Raw genomic sequence first — 19,903 nt, 5'->3', positions numbered from 1 at the left:
TAAACATGCACACTCTTTCCCCAGGACATCCTGACTGCACACAATAGCTACTGACAACAATGGACTGTAGTAATATTTCCCTGTCTGGAAATGGCATCTATCTATAGTGGTGCAAGTTTCAAAGTGAGCATGCAAATTAATAGCATTTGCAAAGGAAAATGTTAATTTTTTTAAGTCACACTATAAAGATAACATACCTGCCATCTAGTGCCTGAAAGGCAATACGTGTAATATATTAAAGGTGAACTCTATTCTTAAAGGAACAAGAGGGATATATACTGACAGTCAGCTTGACTAACAATCAGGACATTTTAAAACAGATTTCAGATTTTATATCTTCAAAGCCAAAGAAACGAGAAGCTTAATCCAAATAAAATGCCTAACACAAAACAGACTGTTTGGAACACTATGATTATGAATATTTTTAGAAATAAGAATTCCAGAGATATTCCTGGAGATAGTTACCCATGCTTCTCTAAAGCCAAGAGAGACTTTGAATCTGTTCTTTTGAATGAGGAGATAGTCAAACTATGGTCTCCACTTAAAAGTTTTGTGAGTATAGCTATGTCAGTTAGGTTGTGATTTTTTGCCGATAAGGATCTTGCCAGCCATAGCTATTAATGCAGACACAGTTATACCAGCAACAGTCCTTTTGCCAGTCTGTGTCCACGCTAGGAGGGTTTCCTGGTATAGCTATACTGACAAACCTTGTGTGTGATATTCTTCTCTGCAGAGGCTAATTCTACCATACTCAATTGAACAGACCTAACACTACTACTCCTTTTTCTCAACAAGATGCCTACAGTTCTAGCCTCCCTCTGTTGCCAAATGATTCAGTTACTTACTATATATATATATAAGAATCTATACAACAAGTTCGCACAATTTTGTTTTATCTTCTTAACTGGATGACTCATGGGGCACACTGGCTTTTGTATTCCAAGGTCTTTAAATAATAGCATTCTAAAAGTAAAATAATTTTTTTCCCAATTACTTGAAGCCTCGTAGCTGTAGTTCTTCTGTTCAATGAACTTTCAGTTTAATCTCTGCTCTGAATGTAGGACTTTATTGACAAAACAAACATCAAAATGCCATGAATTCCAAATACTAGCTTATAGTCACCATTCCTTTCATAGGTAGTAAAATGATAGAGTTTGTGTCCATAATTGATTCTTGGCTACAATTTATGCTTGCCTAAAACCCCCATTCTGCAAATTCATACCTTCTTGAAGTCAGTGAAAAAAATGCAATCAAGCCATACATTAAAGCAGAAGAGATGCAACAACACTATGCACTCTACCTTTGGCTACACTTGAAGACCACTCAGAAGCTATAGCTCGGGGTGGGCAAACTTTTTGGCCTGAGGGCTACATCTGCGTATGGAAATTGTATGGTGCGCCATGAATGCTCACAAAATTGGGGGCTGGGGTGCAGGAGGGAGTGAGGGCTCTGGCTGGGGGTGCAGACTCTGGGGTGGAGCTGGGGATGAGGGTGCAGGAGAGTGCTCCAGGCTGGGACCAAGGGGTTCGGAGGGCAGGAGGGGGATCAGGGCTGGGGCAAGGGGTTGGGGTGCGGGAGGAGGTCAGGGGTGCAGGATCTGGGCAGCGCTTACCTCAAGCGGCTCCCGGAAGCAGCAGCATGTCCCCACTCTGGCTCCTATGTGGAGGTGCCACCAGGCAGCCATCCCTGCCGCTCCCATTGGCCGGGAACCCATTGGCGGGGGAAGCATGCAGAGCCCCCCAGCTGCCCCTATGAATAGGGGCTGGAGTGGGGACATACCGCTGCTTCCAGGAACCATGACACACGCGGAGCGGGGCAAGCCTGTGACCCATCTCCCTGGCAGGAGCTCAAGGGCCAGATTAAAACATCTGAAGGGCCTGATGTGGCCCCCAGGCCGTAGTTTGCCCACCCCTGCTAAAGCTAGTAGCGCATGTGCAATGTGGTTGCTGGTCTGCTTGGTGGTAATAGCCATAAGGAGCCTTTTAGACCTAATCTTCTGGCACCAGCTTCCTATTTACTTCTGAGCAGGAGTGGTAATTGTATGTGATTTTCAAGCCAACAGTTTGTAGATTCAGCGCTAGGACTGGGCATTTTCTAAGAGTGCCCTCAACACTGGAATTTGCTTCCTAGCTGATCTAAAAGAGGACTTGTCTGCACCTGCCTTAGTTAATTAGGGAACACTAGGATTAATTGTGACCAGCTGACAATTGTATAGGTCTACAAGAAACATATCATGCTTATGTCATCATGATGGCATTTCCCAGCATAGCTGTTTCCTACTGCCAGTTTGTTACTTTTAGCAGCTGATGGAAAACAACTTTTTTCCTAAGCTTTTGATTTAGGATGGATGCGTGAGTATTGGCTTATTTGAGCTCTCTTTACTTTGTTTCTTAATACAATACATGCTCACTGCATGCTGTACATCTGCCTTGAGAGGCATCACTAAGTGCATTTTAGGAATATAAAATTTTTCATAAATGTTTAAGGACAAATGTGTATGGAACAGTGTTGCAATATCATTTGCTAGAGATCATTAGGGCAAAAGCACATTGTAGCTATTGGAAGGTCTAATCTTATATTGCAGTTAATCGTGGCAGTTTTTATCTTGGTATATTGACTGACACAGGAAAAACCACTTAACTAAAAGTAAACTGAACTTCCACATTCATATATTGAATTAGCTGAGATGCTGACATATTTCTTTTATTAAACACGATTTAACTGAGACAAAGCGTCCTGTTTAAAAAGAGCAGAAGTTGCTGCTAGAGCTTATTCTTTTGTTATTAATCTTAAATTATTCAATTGTGAACAATTCCCTAACACCATTTTAGGGCTGATTTTATCTTTCGAATTCTACCAATAATCCCCCAGTCCCTAACACCTTGTTGTATCTCTTTGCCACGTGTATAAGCAAACATACATTGGCTGTGCAACAGCTGCAAGCCATGCCATTCTAGACATGCTACAAATGAAACTCTCACCAGACCTTTGCAATAAGAGGTCGTTTTTTGTTTTTTGTTTTTTTTAAAGCTGGCATGAAGAACGAAGGCTCAAATTCACTGATGGCATAAGAAAGCACATCTCCACAGCAGTCAGTGCAGTGAATTTGGCTCCAAATTTATAACTTGTTTGCATCAGACTAACTAGGGGGAGAGAGAGAGGACATGTTTGCAAGTTGTCCAATTATCTCAACGGGGGAGGCAAATTGGAAATATTTGACCAGTTCTATGCATTGCATTGTTTGATCAGAGGCTTAAATTCAGGATTGCTTATGTACTTTTAAATTGTATCCCAAGTGGGAAAATTCTTCATAAAAAGGGCTTCGGCACTGAAGGCACTTCTCAGGCGCCTGGTCCTCTGCAGTCTGTTTGGGAAAATGGCTCAAGAGTGAAAATGGCTCAACAAGTGAAAGGATCCACTCCTACAGTTGCAATGTCAAGAGAAGCTGATACAGACAACTGGCCTGCCCTACTCTGCTTTTCTGACCATGTCTGTATCAGCTTCTCTTGACATTGTTTTAGAGTTTTAGAACTCTCATCCTCAACTTCCCAAACCAGTTTAGATTAGAGCATCCATGGAGTTGGAGACTGGTGGTGACACACAGCAAGGAATTAAGAAGTTGGGATCTGGGATAGGAGAGCCCATCTACTTCATGACCACTGAAAAGCTGCGCAAAGACTCCTGTGGTTGAGAGCTCAGATTAAGATAGGTGCCTACTTCCTATAAAATCACCTTCTGCTTCAACAGCTGGCACAAAGCACATGCTGCACACAAAGCATACATGCTGTAAACATGCCTGTCACAAAACAGCTGGCTCCTGAGGGGGCCAGGCTCCAAGTCTACCTGTGATAGGCTCTGCTAAGGAGAACAAGCCAACCCAGATCCACCTGCAAGTAGTTAATTGCCTACTTGGCTGCGCAGCAATTAATTAGCTAAGGAACACCCACGCGGCTTAATAAAGGGTTATGAGGCTTCAGACAGAGTTCCAAAAGACAGGAAGGAAACTCCAACTGAGAAGGAATTCTCAGGGAAGCTATTTAGGGAGCTCACCAGTAAAGGGGACCGAGGAAAGGTACTCCTAAACCAGAGAGGTTCTGAAAGGGGAGCACACTAAGAGAGCCAAGTCCCTAAGGAAAAGGACTTTACTAAACAGCAGCAGGTTGTCCGGATCACAGAGGAACTACATGCCACTCTGGAGAAGAGCTGCAGTGGTTTGAGCACTGAGAAGGAATCCTTCCCCAGGTGATGGTAAGAGTCCCTCTAGGGAGGGAAGGAGGGCTGGGTTGAGAGCACCTTAATGATAAGGAGCCTGGATGAGGGAGATGAGTGGATTTAGATGGGACAAAGATTAAGATTAACTCTGCCTCCCACTAAGGATGCTGGGGTGAAGGCTTGCCTGCATGTCTGATTGGCCTTTGGATGAATAAATTAGACTGAAGGGGTACACTTCACTACATACATGTCTCATTGGAGAAACTGAGGCAGTGACAACTGTAGTTCTGCACTTGGCCTCTGGGGAGGGCATGAGGAGTGATGTGCCAGCTGCCCCAGGATAAGTACCCACCTTAATACCACTCTTGTGGAAGATTCCTACATAATTTAAAAATAAGTGATGCAGGTGGTTTTGAGCCATTCCACAGAGCATAACATCTATGCTAGAGAGTACTGCAGCATGATTCCTAACCCATAGAAAGCAAATAATAAAGAAAGATAATATATGGGTTTAAAGTACTTTCTGTAAAAGTCTATAACTTTCAAGCTTTTAACTTCTAGCAAATTCTTCCATAGGATGGATTCTTTCCCCTTCACAACAGAGTTGCAGAAAGTGGGTCCTGGAACACTGGTGGGAAAGGCAGTCTCAAGAAGGTCCCTCAGCCCTCCAGCAATCTGGCAAAGTGGCTCAAAAGAGCTGAGCACGACAAAGCGACTTTGCATTCAGCAAATATTATACTTTAGGTGAAGTGAGATTATTTTTATACAAGTGCAAATTCTTCAGGGAGGGGGGCAGGGAGGAATAAAATTGCAGGCACTATTTGAAAGAGCACCGTTCACATAACTCATATTTAAATCCCCAGGCACATGAGGAGAACAGTGAATGACTAAGACCAACATTAAAACATTTTTCATTGAAGTCGTTTGCTAGCCAGCAAGTGACGAATACAGTATTTTATTAAAAGGAAGATGGAAATTTACAGTAGTTAGGAAGTAGCTAAAGTAGCTACACATTAGAATTTAATCAGGTCACCAAATCATATCCCCTCAAAATGTGCAAAAGGTTCTATTAAATTTTAAATCCCCCCAAAGAATCAGAACCTTGGGTGTCTAATCTCTTCTGAAACAGCTCTTGAAGCAGTGTGATGCATTCAAACTAGAAACATGTTAGAACTTTGGTTCCTTTCCAGCTCAAGGGAAAGACTGTTATATACTGTAACAGCAAAATCACTGTCCACCACACACATTTTCCCTGTGTAAAGGTCTCTCATTCCATGAGGCAAGACCCTACTTAGCACTTGTCTTAACATACAATGCACTGGTGCAGCTGTGCCGCGGCGGCATTTTAGTAAAGATGCTATGATGCCAATGGGAGAGCTTTTCCTGTCAGCATAGTTAATCCACCTCCCCAAGAGGTGATAGCAGTGTTGACAGGAGAAGCTCTCCCATCTACATAGCACTGTCTACACAAGGGTTAGATCAGTATAACCACATCACTCATGGGTGTGGATTTTTCACACCCTTGAATGACACAGTTATACTGATGTAAGCTCACAGTATAGACCTGACCTTAAATTCTCTAAATGAGCTATGGCTGCATGCCAATTCTTCATGTGTACATAAAAAGCTATAGCCATGCTATTGGACCTAGCTGGTCTCACTTGCTGAAAAAAGACTGGATTATGCAACTGCACTGTTATACAATGCCCTTTTTATTTAAAGCATGTTGATAGTAATACTTTCATATAACTCATTACTAAGGTGCTGGTTTGTCATGGGGCTAAAAACATCATGGATACTCTAATTTTTCTGTTTGACCATGACTTTTCTGTCTGTGACTTTAATAAAGTAGAGTTTCCCAAATGGTGGGAAACAGGAAGGTTGAAGGTAGGTCACCAGCCCATTGATAAGGGGAAGCCCCACTGGGGTGGGAGGGATGGAAAGAAAGTCAACAACCCTGCACTCAGCTTGCAGAGGTTAGGGTTAGGCATGACAGTTCGGTTTGACCAAGTTGGAATTAGGGTTGTGGTGTGAGGGTGGAGGATGCTGCTGCAGGTGGTCAGTGCCCTCCTCAGGGGGTGAGGAGGCGGTGAGATTTATATATATTGTATTTAAAGGGGTATAGCTGTTTTCATACATCTGACTTTAGACACCATTTCCCCCTAAAACATGACTTTTACCCCCCCCCCCCAAAAAGCATTACATTTTTATAAAAAAAATAGCATTATACAATTATGTTTCACTAAAACATTGTGTAGTCGCTCTATTACTCTCAAATGCTGATAAAACTGCCCATCTAGTTTCAAACTTTGCAAAAACCAAACGAACTAACAACATATGTTCTGGTTAATTAGCACTAAACTGAACACTAGCTATCAAGTCTATTTCTGGTGTGAATGAACAAATTACATGGACTAAGTCTGGGCTTTATAGATGACCTGCAAAGAAAGTCAAATGGAGTTTGTACCCATGCTATGATTACAAAAAAAAAAAAAAAAAGTTTTGAGCCAGGGGACGAGATGAGTGTTTTTAAAGTTTACTCTTCTGCTTGTTTTTTTTTTTGTTTATATTAGAAATTCAGGTCATTTGCTCCGACAGTGCTGACAGCAAGTAGAGAACCAGTGGAGTTATGACTTCACAGGAACCTCCATTTCCGGAGAGCCCTACAGGAAACTCTGCTTGCACCATGAAGAGACAGAAGACTGGGGTTCTAGTGTCTGCAGTACTTCTAAAGCACAAGCAGGAGGAGCTACTTGGCAAGAAGAAAATAACCATAAGAAGTATTACCTCCATGTATGAGAATGATACAGATAAACCAAACAGTATTCTTAACTGACATAGCAGCAATATCTATGCCAGAGGGGAGGGGAAGAAATAATATGTTGGATATCACTACAAAAGATTATAAGTAGAGAACAAGAGAATACCTAGAGCAAGGAAAAAGTTATATAAAGAAACAAGATGTCAGCACAGAGAATCCTTGACGTGGCTCTTGACAGAGGAAGAAAAGCAGGTGGGATTTTTACCCACACCTCAGAGCATTCTCCCTTTCATGTAGGCAGGGCCTAGAGACAGCAGCCCTAGCTAGCTCCACAGTAACTTCCTGGCAACAGGATAATCCTAGGACTAGACAGAAAGTTGTATCCAAGCATACCTCCCAAGATTTCTAGTGGCTAAAGTGGAACAAGTCTTGCCCTCAGTGGGTGGCAAGCCTGGCGGGTGGGGAGAGAAAAAGTTGCAGAGCAAGCCTGCCCACAGCCATCTGTGAGGGATACAAGCCACTACTACTCATAGCAGTGACTCCTGTCCCTCATGGATGGCTGGGCTCAGCTTCCCACTCTGGGCATCACTCCCTGGACCCTGGTGCATGGAGTCATAGTGCTGCTAACTCAAATTTGGACTGGCCATCCCCCATCGGGGGCCAGCTCAACTCTGAGTGGCACTGCTACCCCGCTTGCCAGGGCCAGGTCTCAATGTCCAGAATGGGGAGCCGAGGCCAGCCAGCCCGCCCTTCAAAGGGGACAGGAGCTTTTGTGGCCAGTCCTGCAAAACCTGGGACTGCTGGAAGGTTATTATAGAATCTTAGAAGGTTAGGGTTGGAAGGGACCTCAGGAGGTCATCTAGTCCAACCCCCTGCTTGAAGCAGGACCAATCCCCAATTTTTGCCCCAGATCCCTAAATGGCCCCCTCAAGGACTGAACTCACAACTCTGGGTTTAGCAGGCCAATGCTCAAACCAGAGCTATCCCTCCCCCCATCAAAGGTTAAGAGTAGAAAGCAGGAACAGTCAGTGCAGAGAGAGCTAGAATGATTATGCAGGTCACCCTAGTGATGTCTCTTCCTGTCTGGGCTGGGTCTGAAGCCAGCTGGAGAACTGCAGCAGCAAGTGCCCAGAGCAGCATGTGCCAACATCTACAACTCTGATATTCTGTTCTTTATGGACAACTTTAGCACATTCATTTCGTCCTCCAATTTTGGGACTACAAAAACAAGGCCTATCGAGCATTACAGATTTGTATTACTGATCTGGAAGTTTATTCAATCAGGACATGATTTCATATCTTCTCTACACATTTATATAACGAACCAATTGAAATCTGATAATGTTAAAGAGGCATTTGCTGGAAGATCAAAGTAAGCCTATTCAGGAGGGTAAATCTCATGTAATGACAAATATACTAGTGTTAATCTTAATTACATACATGTACAGTTAAACAAAGACTGATATAAAGAGACAGCTTTCAAAGCACTAGGTATTATCACAGTTTGCTTCCTGTAGTACTGTAATTCAATTTTTCCTGTATTAAAAATGGAAGAGCAAGCTTATTTAATAATACAGCTGACTTAAGGGAGTGGTGGGGGAAGAGACAGACTTTAAAATGTACTGGACTACTCAGAAGTTTAAAATAATTTGTATAAGGCTATTTTCCTTTTGCATATCTGCAATCTAGATCATAAAGTTTTATTTGTTCCAAAGCTAATACACTGAAATAACAGACCCTGGTGTTATAAATTACTAGTTCCCCATTTTTCCTGAATTTGAGAGGTGATATTTCCTTACCTTTCACCTTTGCAATGACTGTTCCTGCAGCACTAAGAATGTCAACTGAATTGAGAGTCTGATGTTTACTTATCACTGCCTTTAGGACACGCAGCAGCTCCCCTAAACGTTCATGAACAACATGATGCAGGCAGTCTTCATTTTCTGAAAGAGATTTTTAAAAATTGGGTCAAAGCAATTAGAAAACTATCCTTCACTTCTGTAAGTCCAGTCTCACAGTGACATACATTCAAGACTTTTGGGTTGTGTTCCCTGCTGCGGTTAAGATTGCACTGAAACCTCAACTTCACTAATAAGTTCTAAGCTAACAAAAGTTACTTTATGTGTCGGTATTTGCCAGTAGTTTTTTTGCTTCACTGTTATCTACGAGATTAGAAAATTCATTTCCCCAAAAGAATTCCAACCAAATCACTAGAAGGCTAGGGATGCTATGATGGAGGTCCTCATACCTAAGAAAATAAACAGGCCTAAACCATGTCCCTGTTGTTCCCTTACCAGGGTATTAGGGAATTGATTTCATCCACCTCTATTTTGAAGGAATTCAGGATAAAGTCTGAATAATGCCTAATGAAACAATAATTGTTTTTTAAAATATCTTGGAAATATGGCATCAACCAAAAGCATAATAGCAAGTTTAGTGCGAGAGAGCACATTAAGATTAGCTAGCTTTTAGCCTAAGTGTCAACCAAAAAGTTTTCAGCATCCTATGATGCTTAGTCCAGAAAAACTAGAACTAATTAACAAGCAGGGATATGAAATGGCATACGTGCCTTTTCACAGCATAGTTCTCTTGGTATGCAGTTTTTCTTTAAGTATTTTTGTATGCATGGTACAGGCTGAACCACAGACTCTTCCGTTCCATTACGGAAATGGCTTTGGTGCACAGAGTTTAAGTTTCACGTGCACTAGAGTGCTGCTTTGTAAGCTGTGGTAAAAAGCTGTCAGATTCATGAAAGACTAGCTTATAAAAGAAAGAATAAAAAGAGGATCTAATACAAGCTGATTCACTTCCCTGTAGAGCAAAAAGGGATGACTGTTACTGTGACGTTTGTGATCGTTTGTGCATAACAAAATCTAATACCTGGAAGCTGAAGCTAGACAAATTCAGACTAGAAATAAGGTGAACATTTAAAAAACCATTGGAGCAAATGGAGCATCTTTCTAAAAATAAAGATATGTTCTAGCTTGAACCAAACCCATAACTTCTGGTGAAGAACTGCTTGGTGAAATTCTTTGGCCTGCATTATGCAGGAGGTAAGACTAGATAATCACAGGAGTCCCTTCAGGCCTCAGTCTATGGGCTTGTCTTCACTACCAGGATAAGTTGACCCAAGTTATGCTCCTCCAGCTATGTGAGTAACTTAGCCTAGGTCGACTTATCCCGGTGTCTTCACTACGCTCTGTCAATGGGAGATGCACTCCGGTAGACCTCCCTTACTCTTCGACGGCAGAGCACTCTGCCATCGATTTAGTGCGTCTTCACTAGACCTGCTAAACTGACCCCCTGGCTGAATTGATTGCATCGGTGTTGATCTCCCCATAGTAAAGACCAGCCCTATGAAAGCTTCACTCCCACTCTAACAACTTAACAGTAACTACTATTTGAGGTTGGGGGCAGTTATAGAAAAGGAGCATCAGGAAAAAAATAGATGGCAGTGGAATACTGACCTATACTGAAACTAAAATTGGATCACAGCAGTATCCAAACAATCCCAAGAGTGTACTGCACTTTAATATGCAACTCATTCTACAGCAATTTGGAACCTGAAGAATTAGAGAGTCTATAAAACCACATTCCACTTATGCATTAAAAGTAACATCTGTAAAAACAGAATATTTCTCAAGCCAAAAATTACATAGACAGTTAAAGTAAACTGGTGCCAAACTCAAGTTTCAAATACATATTAAAGTCTACACTTTAATATGTTGGAGTATGAACACATTTTCTACTTAAGTCTGTCTAAAAAGGAGACATTTGGCTAGGTCCAAATTAGGGCTCATCTAACAACATAAGTAAAAAAAGCCGTGTTCAGTGGCTCAAACTGCCATCTGTTTGCATTATGATACTGCACTATTTTACAAAAATATTTGAAACACATTTATTGTTTCCAGCGGCAGGAAAAGACAAAAAGGTCTGTGATGAAAGTAATGCTGACAGAAAAATGCCATCATGAACTACGGGTGAACTGCAGTCAGCAATTTTAATTTATCCAGGACAGGAAGTCTCTTGTGTTCTTGTCCATTTGGGGAAAATATATAGTACTGGGGAAAGAAACAAAAGTGTAATATGCCAGGTTAATAATAGAATTTCTATTACCAATCTGCTCTATCTAGTTCAATTATCACCTTAGACAAGAAAAAATACGGTTTACAATGAAAAGACAATACCCAGGACAATGTAAAACCAACAAGTTTCTAGGCTGACCCAATCTCACTCCACTTTCAAGAAGTCACATGATCATATTTGCTTTCAATTTGCCTTCCTCCTCCTCTCCCACACCATACAATTTACCTTATTTATATGAAGACAAATGAGAATTTCGTCCATCAATGAATATTGCATCAAGTTCAAGCCCTTTGTCCTTATTGTTCTGGGCTGCGATACCTAAAAGAACACCTATGTTTCTAGAATGACTGAGATCGACTACTCTGAACGTCTGCGCAATTGAACTATTGCAGAGGTTAGGCTGGTTTGTGTAAGAGACAAGAGTGTTCTTGGAGACCTCCTGCAACAAACATTGGCCCTCTTGATCTCCTAAATGAAAAGATTGGGCTGTGAATCCGGGACTTTCTGCTTCCTTCACTATCACTCCCCATAGTGAAAGTTTTGTTTTTTAAAGTTGTATCAGCAACACAAAACCAGACATTTTCCAAGCATGCAAGAGGCCTGGATTGGGAGAACTCGTGGGGGGGGGGGGGGGGGGGGGGGAATCCAACCCCAAAACCCAACTAGAGAGATGTGGGAGTTCTCTTGTGTTTTGGGTTTTTGTGTTCTCACAAAGCTAAGAAAGTGGCTTTTCAGACATTAAAGAGTTCAGTAGCTTGCCTATGACAGATAAACTTTGGTTTGAATTCAACACCTGCCTTTCTCTAGTAGAAAACAAGACCATCCCAAAATTAAAATACAGCCACCAGAAATGTCATTTTTGGATGAGGTGTGGAGAAGGGGAATGGGGGTGGGGAATCAGAATAAATGTATTAATCACAAATCAGGCTATAATGTGATCAATATTGCCAGTCAGTCTTTTCTCCGAAGTTTTCAGCAAGTCTTTAGTTCAGAAGGCAATATAAGCTAAATGGCTGAAAAGCATAAGATTACTACTAAAACTTAGTCAGCACATAGTTTAGCCTTCAGTTCCAAAGATACCAGGAATTAGAGCCTCCCATTGCTTTATGGCTACTCATTCATCTTCATCAGTGTCAGAATACCACAAGTTACCCTATTTTCTAATTTTGGACACATTTCTCAAAGGCAAGCTTTTGTCTAATAAAGATTAGCAAGCGATAATGGCCTTGCAACTATGGATTCTACTCATCCAAAACAAAATAAAGTTCTATAATCAAGTCTGTCAGCTTCAACACAACTTCCTGCCAAGTCAGTTTCAATTACATTACATACAGTTGGGAAAAGCACTGTGGTATCAGTGGGGTCAGGTATTGCTTAATTTCCCGTGGCTTTTCACCAGGCCCAAACATTTTATGAAAAGTTGTATGTTCCAAGAAGTGTTTTTGAAAACAGGTTACACAAGTGGTAAAATGCAGAGATTAAAATTAAGATTACATTATGCTTTGTTTAACAGCAAAGAAAAAGATATGTTGGCTGCTTCATTTCCTACATTGTTCTTTAAATCTATGCATGAGATCAAATATTAGAAATCAACTTAACAGTTTCTGTTTATGGATTTTCTGCAGCGCTCTTTTGCAATATCACTTCAGACTAGCATCCATGTGGACTATTATGGAAAGCACACACTAAATTATAAGATAGCTAGTAACTTCCAAACTATTCAGACACAAAGCTTTTAATGAAGATTTCAGTTTAATATGAAGTTGTACATAATGGATTCAAAGTTACCACAAGGCCTATTACCTCTGCTCACTGGTGTACCCCAAATGTTAACAGAGGAAATATATCTGGGCAATCTATAGGGTTTTTTTAGATAAAATCTCATTTCATGAGGGCTAGCAACAGATCTCTTTGATTTATCAGAAATTTCCATTCCAGAATCACGGATAGTAGAGGCTGGTTCCCCCTACACACCAATATCGAGTAAATGCTGTTTCCATTAAATTCTTCAGAAGGATTAAAACATGTTATCAGCAATTACACCATATAGATCACATGACTGAAGATCAGCATCAAAACAAAACAGATCCATTTAAAGACAACTTTATTCTAAAGTCTCATTCATGCCAACTCAGTCAACTCCCATAGTGTTTAGTAGGAAACAAATCAGCATTCTGATCTGCACTGGATCCAGATTATGAGACTCCCCAGTGAGCATCGCCGACTAAGCAAAATGATCGTACAACAATGAACCGCGCTGAAACTGTCTAAGCCAGGCATCTGCAGGTTTTGGAAGATGTCCAAGGTTAGCCCATCCTCATTTTTGTATTCTCCCTCACCAGCCACACTGACTGACAAGACTCCATTGCATTACTGTCTAATCTGCCAGAGGGTCATGATCAGTTGAAGTCAAACATTGAAAATATTTCTTAATGTTCTTTAACATTGCTATAGATCAGAAAAATATATGGCCAAATCAAAAAGTTACCATTGCTCTTTAGTTAAGTCCTAGGAGATATTCTTATCAGACAAGCAATCATAGCAACTCCGGCTGGTATGTCTAAGGAGAGTCATATTTGATATCACGGGGCAGAAGACGCTTTAAGATGCTTGGATGGATAGATGCATAAAGGTGAACTAGTGTGTGCTGATTCCTAATGCACAAGTATCTTTCTGTACACCATACAACAACTAAGGGAATACCTACACTTGAAAGTTAATTCAGGTTCAAGTGAGGCATGAATTTAAAGTGCAATAAGTATTCCTGTCCATGTGTAGACAAACCTTAACCAAATCAATAACATGCATTTAGCTCCCTAAACAGGAACCAGAAATCATGCACAGAGGAAAACCACCAGATTTAACAGAAGAGAGAAAAAATGTTAACGCTGCCACAAGTTTAACTCTGAATTTTGTTGTTTAAGGCAATCTGTGATGTCTACTGTCAGTGTGGCATTTCAAAGGAGATCCTCAGTTATTAATACCCGAGATATTTCAGGATTTTGAAACTTCTGATCCTACATAAGCCTATTTTTCAATTTTAAAAATGTAGTTATTGCTTTACTATCACCATAAGATATTCCTCAACCAAGGCCAACATAATATTGCTACTACCCAACAAAAAGTCCAGTCAGCTGAAAGATTGTGACACAGGAGGTGTTATTCTGCTGTTAGTATACTAGCACAGAGGTCATAGCTTGCTACCGTTAAGGTTTCATAACAACTGCCATTATAAGCTTGTGGTCTCAGCCAATCAAGTTTCTACTTCTGTCTCGCAGACAACAGTTTCCCCAGGAACTTCCCATTCTGCAACCCAAACCATCCCTACATGCATCTGAAGAAGTGGACATTCACTCACGAAAGCTTATGTTCCAATATGCCTGTTAGTCTATAAGGTGCCACAGGAGACTCTGCCGCTTTTACATCCCTACAGAGTCACACTGAGTTAAGGACTCATGAGGCAAGATCCCACTTCTGGTTTAGGGCCCCTGCCTCTGCCCCAAAGTGATTTTTGGGGGGAGAAAGCAGCAAACAATTAACTGCTTTTGAGCAGAAGGAGGTTGAAGTGTGAAGAGGGATATACTTTCTATTATTATAAAAAAGTCTCTAATCACTTTTGAACAGCCCAACACTGAAATATTTAGGGGTTGAAAGGTGAAGTCTGGCACGGAAAAGCCCCTACTGGGAACAGAAACTTACCTTGTTCTAGAAAAAAAGTTTTGATTTGATCAAGTTATGAGTCATTAAAAAAAAATCACATAACATGCAAATTTCCCCCTAAGATCAAAGAAACTGTAATTAATTGCATATGAGAAATAGAATACAATTATGTAATTGAGATTACTACAGTTGTATATTCAAAAGGGCATTGGTTAAAGTTATGCACCTAACCTTATCTTTGGCATTTCCTCATTTCTGAGAGCTTACCACGAGATCACACACTTCTGGCTTGTCTATATGAACACAGTTTGCAGCAAGCTGGGGTGTAACTCTACCCCACACTAGCCTGCCATGTACTAAGTGCCCACTAAGTGATACCATTCAATCTACTCCCATTTCAAAATGGGGTAAATCAAAGCACACTACAGATTTTTTTAATATAACAGTAGGCTCCACACAGACATTTAGTGCATTGCACACTAGCACAGCTTGCTGCAAACTAAGCATTTGTACAGAGAAGCCCTTTACAGATTGTGTAGGCTGAGCTTATTGCACACACCAAGGGCTCCTTGCATTTCTCCTCCCTTGTTCCCTGTGCATCTCCCATTGCACTTTATTTCAGGGACTCCCTGCAACTTCCCCTACTTCATTCCCAATTCTTCCACAGAAGCCAAGGACTCTGAACCCCTCCCCCACATGCCAGGATCTCATATTACCTCCCTCTCCATTTGAGGGGCTGTGTGCACATCCCCACTGCATCCTTCTCCCCATCACCATCATTCTTTCTATCTGGGAGATAAGTCATTCAGAGTGTCAACATGTTAAATTATTGGGAGGATGGAAACATATGAGATACGAAACTATGGCTGAAAAGCATTATTGGGTGACGTCAGCCACTTCTTTGATCTTCAGAACAACTGCAGAACCAATAGCTGTGGTTCTGCTAAACAGATGGCAGGGCTCCCTGTGTCTCCTATTTTTCCCCTTTCGGTTTTCCAATTTCCCGCCAAATCAATAGGGTTCTGTCCATTGATGCCTACAGCACTCCCTGAAATTCTGGAATTGATCAGGTGCAGCATGAAAGGGTTACTCAACTTGTGCAGTAATTGTGGTTCTTCGAAGTGTGTCCCCCTATCAGTGCTCCACTGTAGGTGTATCCATGTCCCCGCACCTCCATCGGAGATTTTGGGTAGCAGTGTCTGTTTGGCCTACACATGCACTCACTCCGTCTCATGCTCTGCCTCGCGGCTATCTAGAGCTGCATGGGTAAACTGCCCTCAATTCCTTCTCTACTGCAGAGCTCATTGGTAAAAACTCCAGAGTAAAGGAGAGGGTGGTTAGTAGAGCACCCATACCAGGACACATCCCGAAGAGCCACAATTAGTGAACAAGGTGAATAAACTTCTCTTCCATGTTTGGGAATGTTTTTGATGAAGACTATGGAAGTGGAAACATCTCGTGGAATGAATTTGAACTCCAGATGGAAGAGCCCCTATTTCTCTGATCCTTTGAGCAAAGTGATGGCTACTAAGAATACTGTTTTCATAGACAGATGTGTAAGCAACCATGTGGCCATGAGTTCAAGAGGAAGCCTTGTGAGGCACCTGAGGAGAAAGTTAAGATCCCATGTTGATGCAGGATGTCTGATTTGTGGGAAGAGGTTATGCATACCCTTGAGGAATCTTTTCATAGTAGGATGAGCAAATATGGAGTAGCTGTCTATCTTACGATGGAAGGCTGTTATGGCTGTGAGATGCACCTGTTCTGAATTTAGAGATCATCCTGATATGATGGGTAACATGTTTTGAGTAACACCAGAATTGGAATTTTTTCCATTTTTGAATATACATGTGACAAGTCATTATTTTTCTGCTATATAAAATAGCACCTCTTTCACATCCGCTGAACAAGACACTCTATGCTTTCAAACGATCAAGGAGCCAGGCCTTGAGTGGAAGAACCTGAATGTTGGGGTGATGGATCTGTCCAGCATCCTGAGAAAGGACGTGAGGAAGGGGCTAAAGAGTGATTGGCAGGCAGATCACTAACAGAGTAAAGTATGGGAACTATGTTTGTCTTGGCCTGTGGGAACTCTGAGAATAACCACTGCTCTCTCTTATCTTGAGCATGACCTTCAACATTAGAGGAACTGAAGGAAAGGCATAAAGGAGATCTGTGTTCCAGTAAAAGAAAGGTGTCTCCAAGAGAATGACGATCCAATCTGGCTCTGGAGCAGAACAGAGCATTTCCTGGTTTTGGCTGTGGCAAATAAGTCTATTTCTGGGAGTCCCCAATGGGGAAATATGCTGTGGAGAATAGCATGATCTACTTCCCATTCTGTGTTCCAGAGAAAAATTCCTGCTGTGGTGTTCTGTATGCCTGAAAGGTAGGCTGCTGCTATGCTGAATGCACCAAATTTCACAGTTTCATTGCCTTGGCACAAAGGGAAGATGATTCTAGTGCTCTCCCTAGAGATTTATGTAAAACATACATGCTATGTTGTCTATCATAATCTTTGTGTTTGCCTTTGATTAGCGATAGGAAATGTGAACAGGCATTCCTTACCACTCTGAACTCTACCAGGTTGCTATGCAGTGGGAATTTGAAGGGAGACAATTTGCCTTGAACCATATTCATAGATTCATAGATATTTAGGTCAGAAGGGACCATTATGATCATCTAGTCTGACCTCCTGCACAACGCAGGCCACAGAATTTCACCCACCACTCCTACAAAAAACCCTCACACCTATATCTGTGCTACTGAAGTCCTCAAATCGTAGTTTAAAGACTTCAAGGAGCAGAGAATCCTCCAGCAAGTGATCCGTGCCCCATGCTACAGAGGAAGGCGAAAAACCTCCACGGCCTCTTCCTATCTGCCCTGGAGGAAAATTCCTTCCCGACCCCAAATATGGCGATCAGCTAAACCCTGAGCATATGGGCAAGATTCATCAGCCAGATACTACAGAATCTTAGGCCTGGGTAACTCGGATCTCACCCTATCTAATAGCCCATCACAGGCCATTGGGCCTATTTACCATGAATATTTAATTACCAAAACCATGTTATCCCATCATACCATCTCCTCCATAAACTTATCGAGTTTAATCTTAAAGCCAGATAGATCTTTTGCCCCCACTGCTTCCCTTGGAAGGCTATTCCAAAACTTCACTCCTCTGATGGTTTAAAACCTTCATCTAATTTCTAGTCTAAATTTCCTAGTGGCCAGTTTATATCCATTTGTTCTTGTGTCCACATTGGTACTGAGCTTAAATAATTCCTCTCCCTCTCTGGTATTTATCCCTCTGATATATTTACAGAGAGCAATCATATGGTTGTCTTGATTAACTCCCCAGCCCACCAGAGATGCATCTGTTGTCAGTATGAAAGTCGGAGGTGATTGAGTGAAGGGAACCACTGCACAGACATTCTGCGGATCTTTCCAGTATTTCAGAGAATTTTTGACGGTCAAGGACATCAACAGCAGTTTGCTCAATCTGTCCGTATTTGGTGCGTAAACCATTTTGAGACATGCTCGAAGGCAACGCATGTTGAGTCTTGTATGACTTATTACAAAGGTGCTTGCAGCCATATGTCCCAGTAGCTGAAGGCAATTTCTGGCTGAGGTCTGGGGCCTGGCCTGGATTGTGTAGATTAAGTTAGTTAAGGTGTTGAACCTGCGTAAGGGGAGGAAGACATTGGCCTTTACTGCATCTAAACAGGCACCTATGAATTCTAGATGTACTGGCAGTAGTCAAGTCATTTAGTTGCAGTCCCAGCTGCATGAATACATCAATAGTTTTTTTGCATGGCTGACAGGGCGTCAAAGGATAGTGACTTGAGTAGACAGTCATCTAGATGTGGAAATATAATTCCTAGTTTGCAAGATGAGCTGCTACCACAAAAGGATCTTCAAGAACACTCTGGGTGCAGATGATTGGCCAAATGGAAGTACCTTGTATTGAAAATGGTGAATCTTAGAAAACTCCTGTGGAATGGTTGGATCACGATAGGAAAATAAGCATTTTGTAGGTCAAGGGCTGAGAACAAGCCTTCGTGGTCCAGTGATGGAATTATTGGGGCTAACAACCAACTTGAATCCTTGTGTCTTTACGTATCTGTTGAGTGATCTCAGATCCAGAATGGGTCTCCATTTGCTGTTCTTTTTCAATATCAGGAAGTATTTGGAACAGAAACCCTTCCCTCTGTGTTGATTGGGAACTGCTTCTATAGCACCCAGGTTTAGGAGATGCTTGATCTCCTGATGTAACAGGTGTTCGGGAGAAGGGTCACTGAGAAGAGGTATGGGGAAGGAAAGAAAAGTGGATTGAATAAGCATTGGAGAGGATTTCTAGTGCCCACTTGTCTGTTATACGTTTCCAGTTTTGTCAAAAAAGAACAAGGTGGTTTCTGAAAGGATGTAGATGATCCAAGTTTTGCAGCAAGCAATTGTGACAGTGGGTAGCTCAGGACCTCGACCAATGCATCAAAATTGGTGTTTTGGTGTTGAGGGTTGTGAAGTTGAGGTTTGGGGCTCTGTCAGTCTTCATTTTTGTATTAGTTGCCTTTTCCACTGGGGTTCATAGTGTCTCTGGGATGGAGGGAATTGAGCAGATTGGGATCTTTGTGATTTCTGAGATTTGCTGTATCTCCTTTTCTGTGCAAGTGTATAAATCCCCAGAGAACACAACGTGACTTGAGTCTTTTAGTGTATGGAAGGATTTGTCTGTTTTTTTCCACAAACAGTTTGGATCCTTCGACTGGAAGGTCCTCCACAGTAGTTTGGATTTCTCTTGGGAGACCAGAAACGTGAAGCCATAGAAATACAGAATATCAGGGTTGGAAGGCACCTCAGGAGGTCATCTAGTCCAACCCCCTGCTCAAAGCAGGACCAATCCCCAATTTTTGCCCCACATCCCTAAATGACTCCCTCAAGGATTGAACTCACAACCCTGGGTTTAGCAGGCCAATGCTCAAACCACTGAGCTATCCCTCCCCCTCAAAGAAGCTCTCCTCATTACTATTGCTGTTGATATGGAACAGGCAGCTCTGTCAGCAGTATCTAACAAAGTCTGCAATGATGTCCTCACATGAAGCTGACCCTCAGTGATAGTGGCTTAGTACTTCTTTCTCTGATCATTTGGGAGATGTTCAATAAAGGCATTGAGCTTTGAGTAATTGACAT

At 41.7% G+C, this 19,903-nt stretch overlaps 1 protein-coding gene and 1 long non-coding RNA gene across 12 annotated transcripts in view; one reads left to right on the top strand and one right to left on the bottom strand.

Annotated features, from left to right (window-relative positions):
- ARHGAP29 (Rho GTPase activating protein 29) overlaps window positions 1-19,903 on the bottom strand; it is a 95,435-nt gene that overhangs the window by 29,874 nt on the left and 45,658 nt on the right. For all 11 annotated transcript variants that reach the window (XM_037906508.2, XM_037906507.2, XM_043521489.1 and 8 more), the window contains one exon: window positions 8,773-8,916. In XM_037906508.2, the coding sequence (XP_037762436.1) occupies window positions 8,773-8,916 (144 nt within the window). The remainder of the gene's footprint in view (window positions 1-8,772; window positions 8,917-19,903) is intronic.
- On the top strand, window positions 3,879-8,779 carry LOC122461543. The gene is made up of 3 exons (XR_006283491.1): window positions 3,879-4,248; window positions 4,789-4,956; window positions 6,786-8,779. It is a non-coding gene; the product is annotated as an uncharacterized LOC122461543 (long non-coding RNA).

This window comes from Chelonia mydas, chromosome 8 (assembly GCF_015237465.2).
Source record: "Chelonia mydas isolate rCheMyd1 chromosome 8, rCheMyd1.pri.v2, whole genome shotgun sequence".
NCBI classification, from domain to species: Eukaryota; Metazoa; Chordata; order Testudines; family Cheloniidae; genus Chelonia; species Chelonia mydas.
The sequence above is the reverse complement of the archived record's forward strand: the minus strand, read 5'-3'. Positions and strand labels throughout refer to the sequence as shown.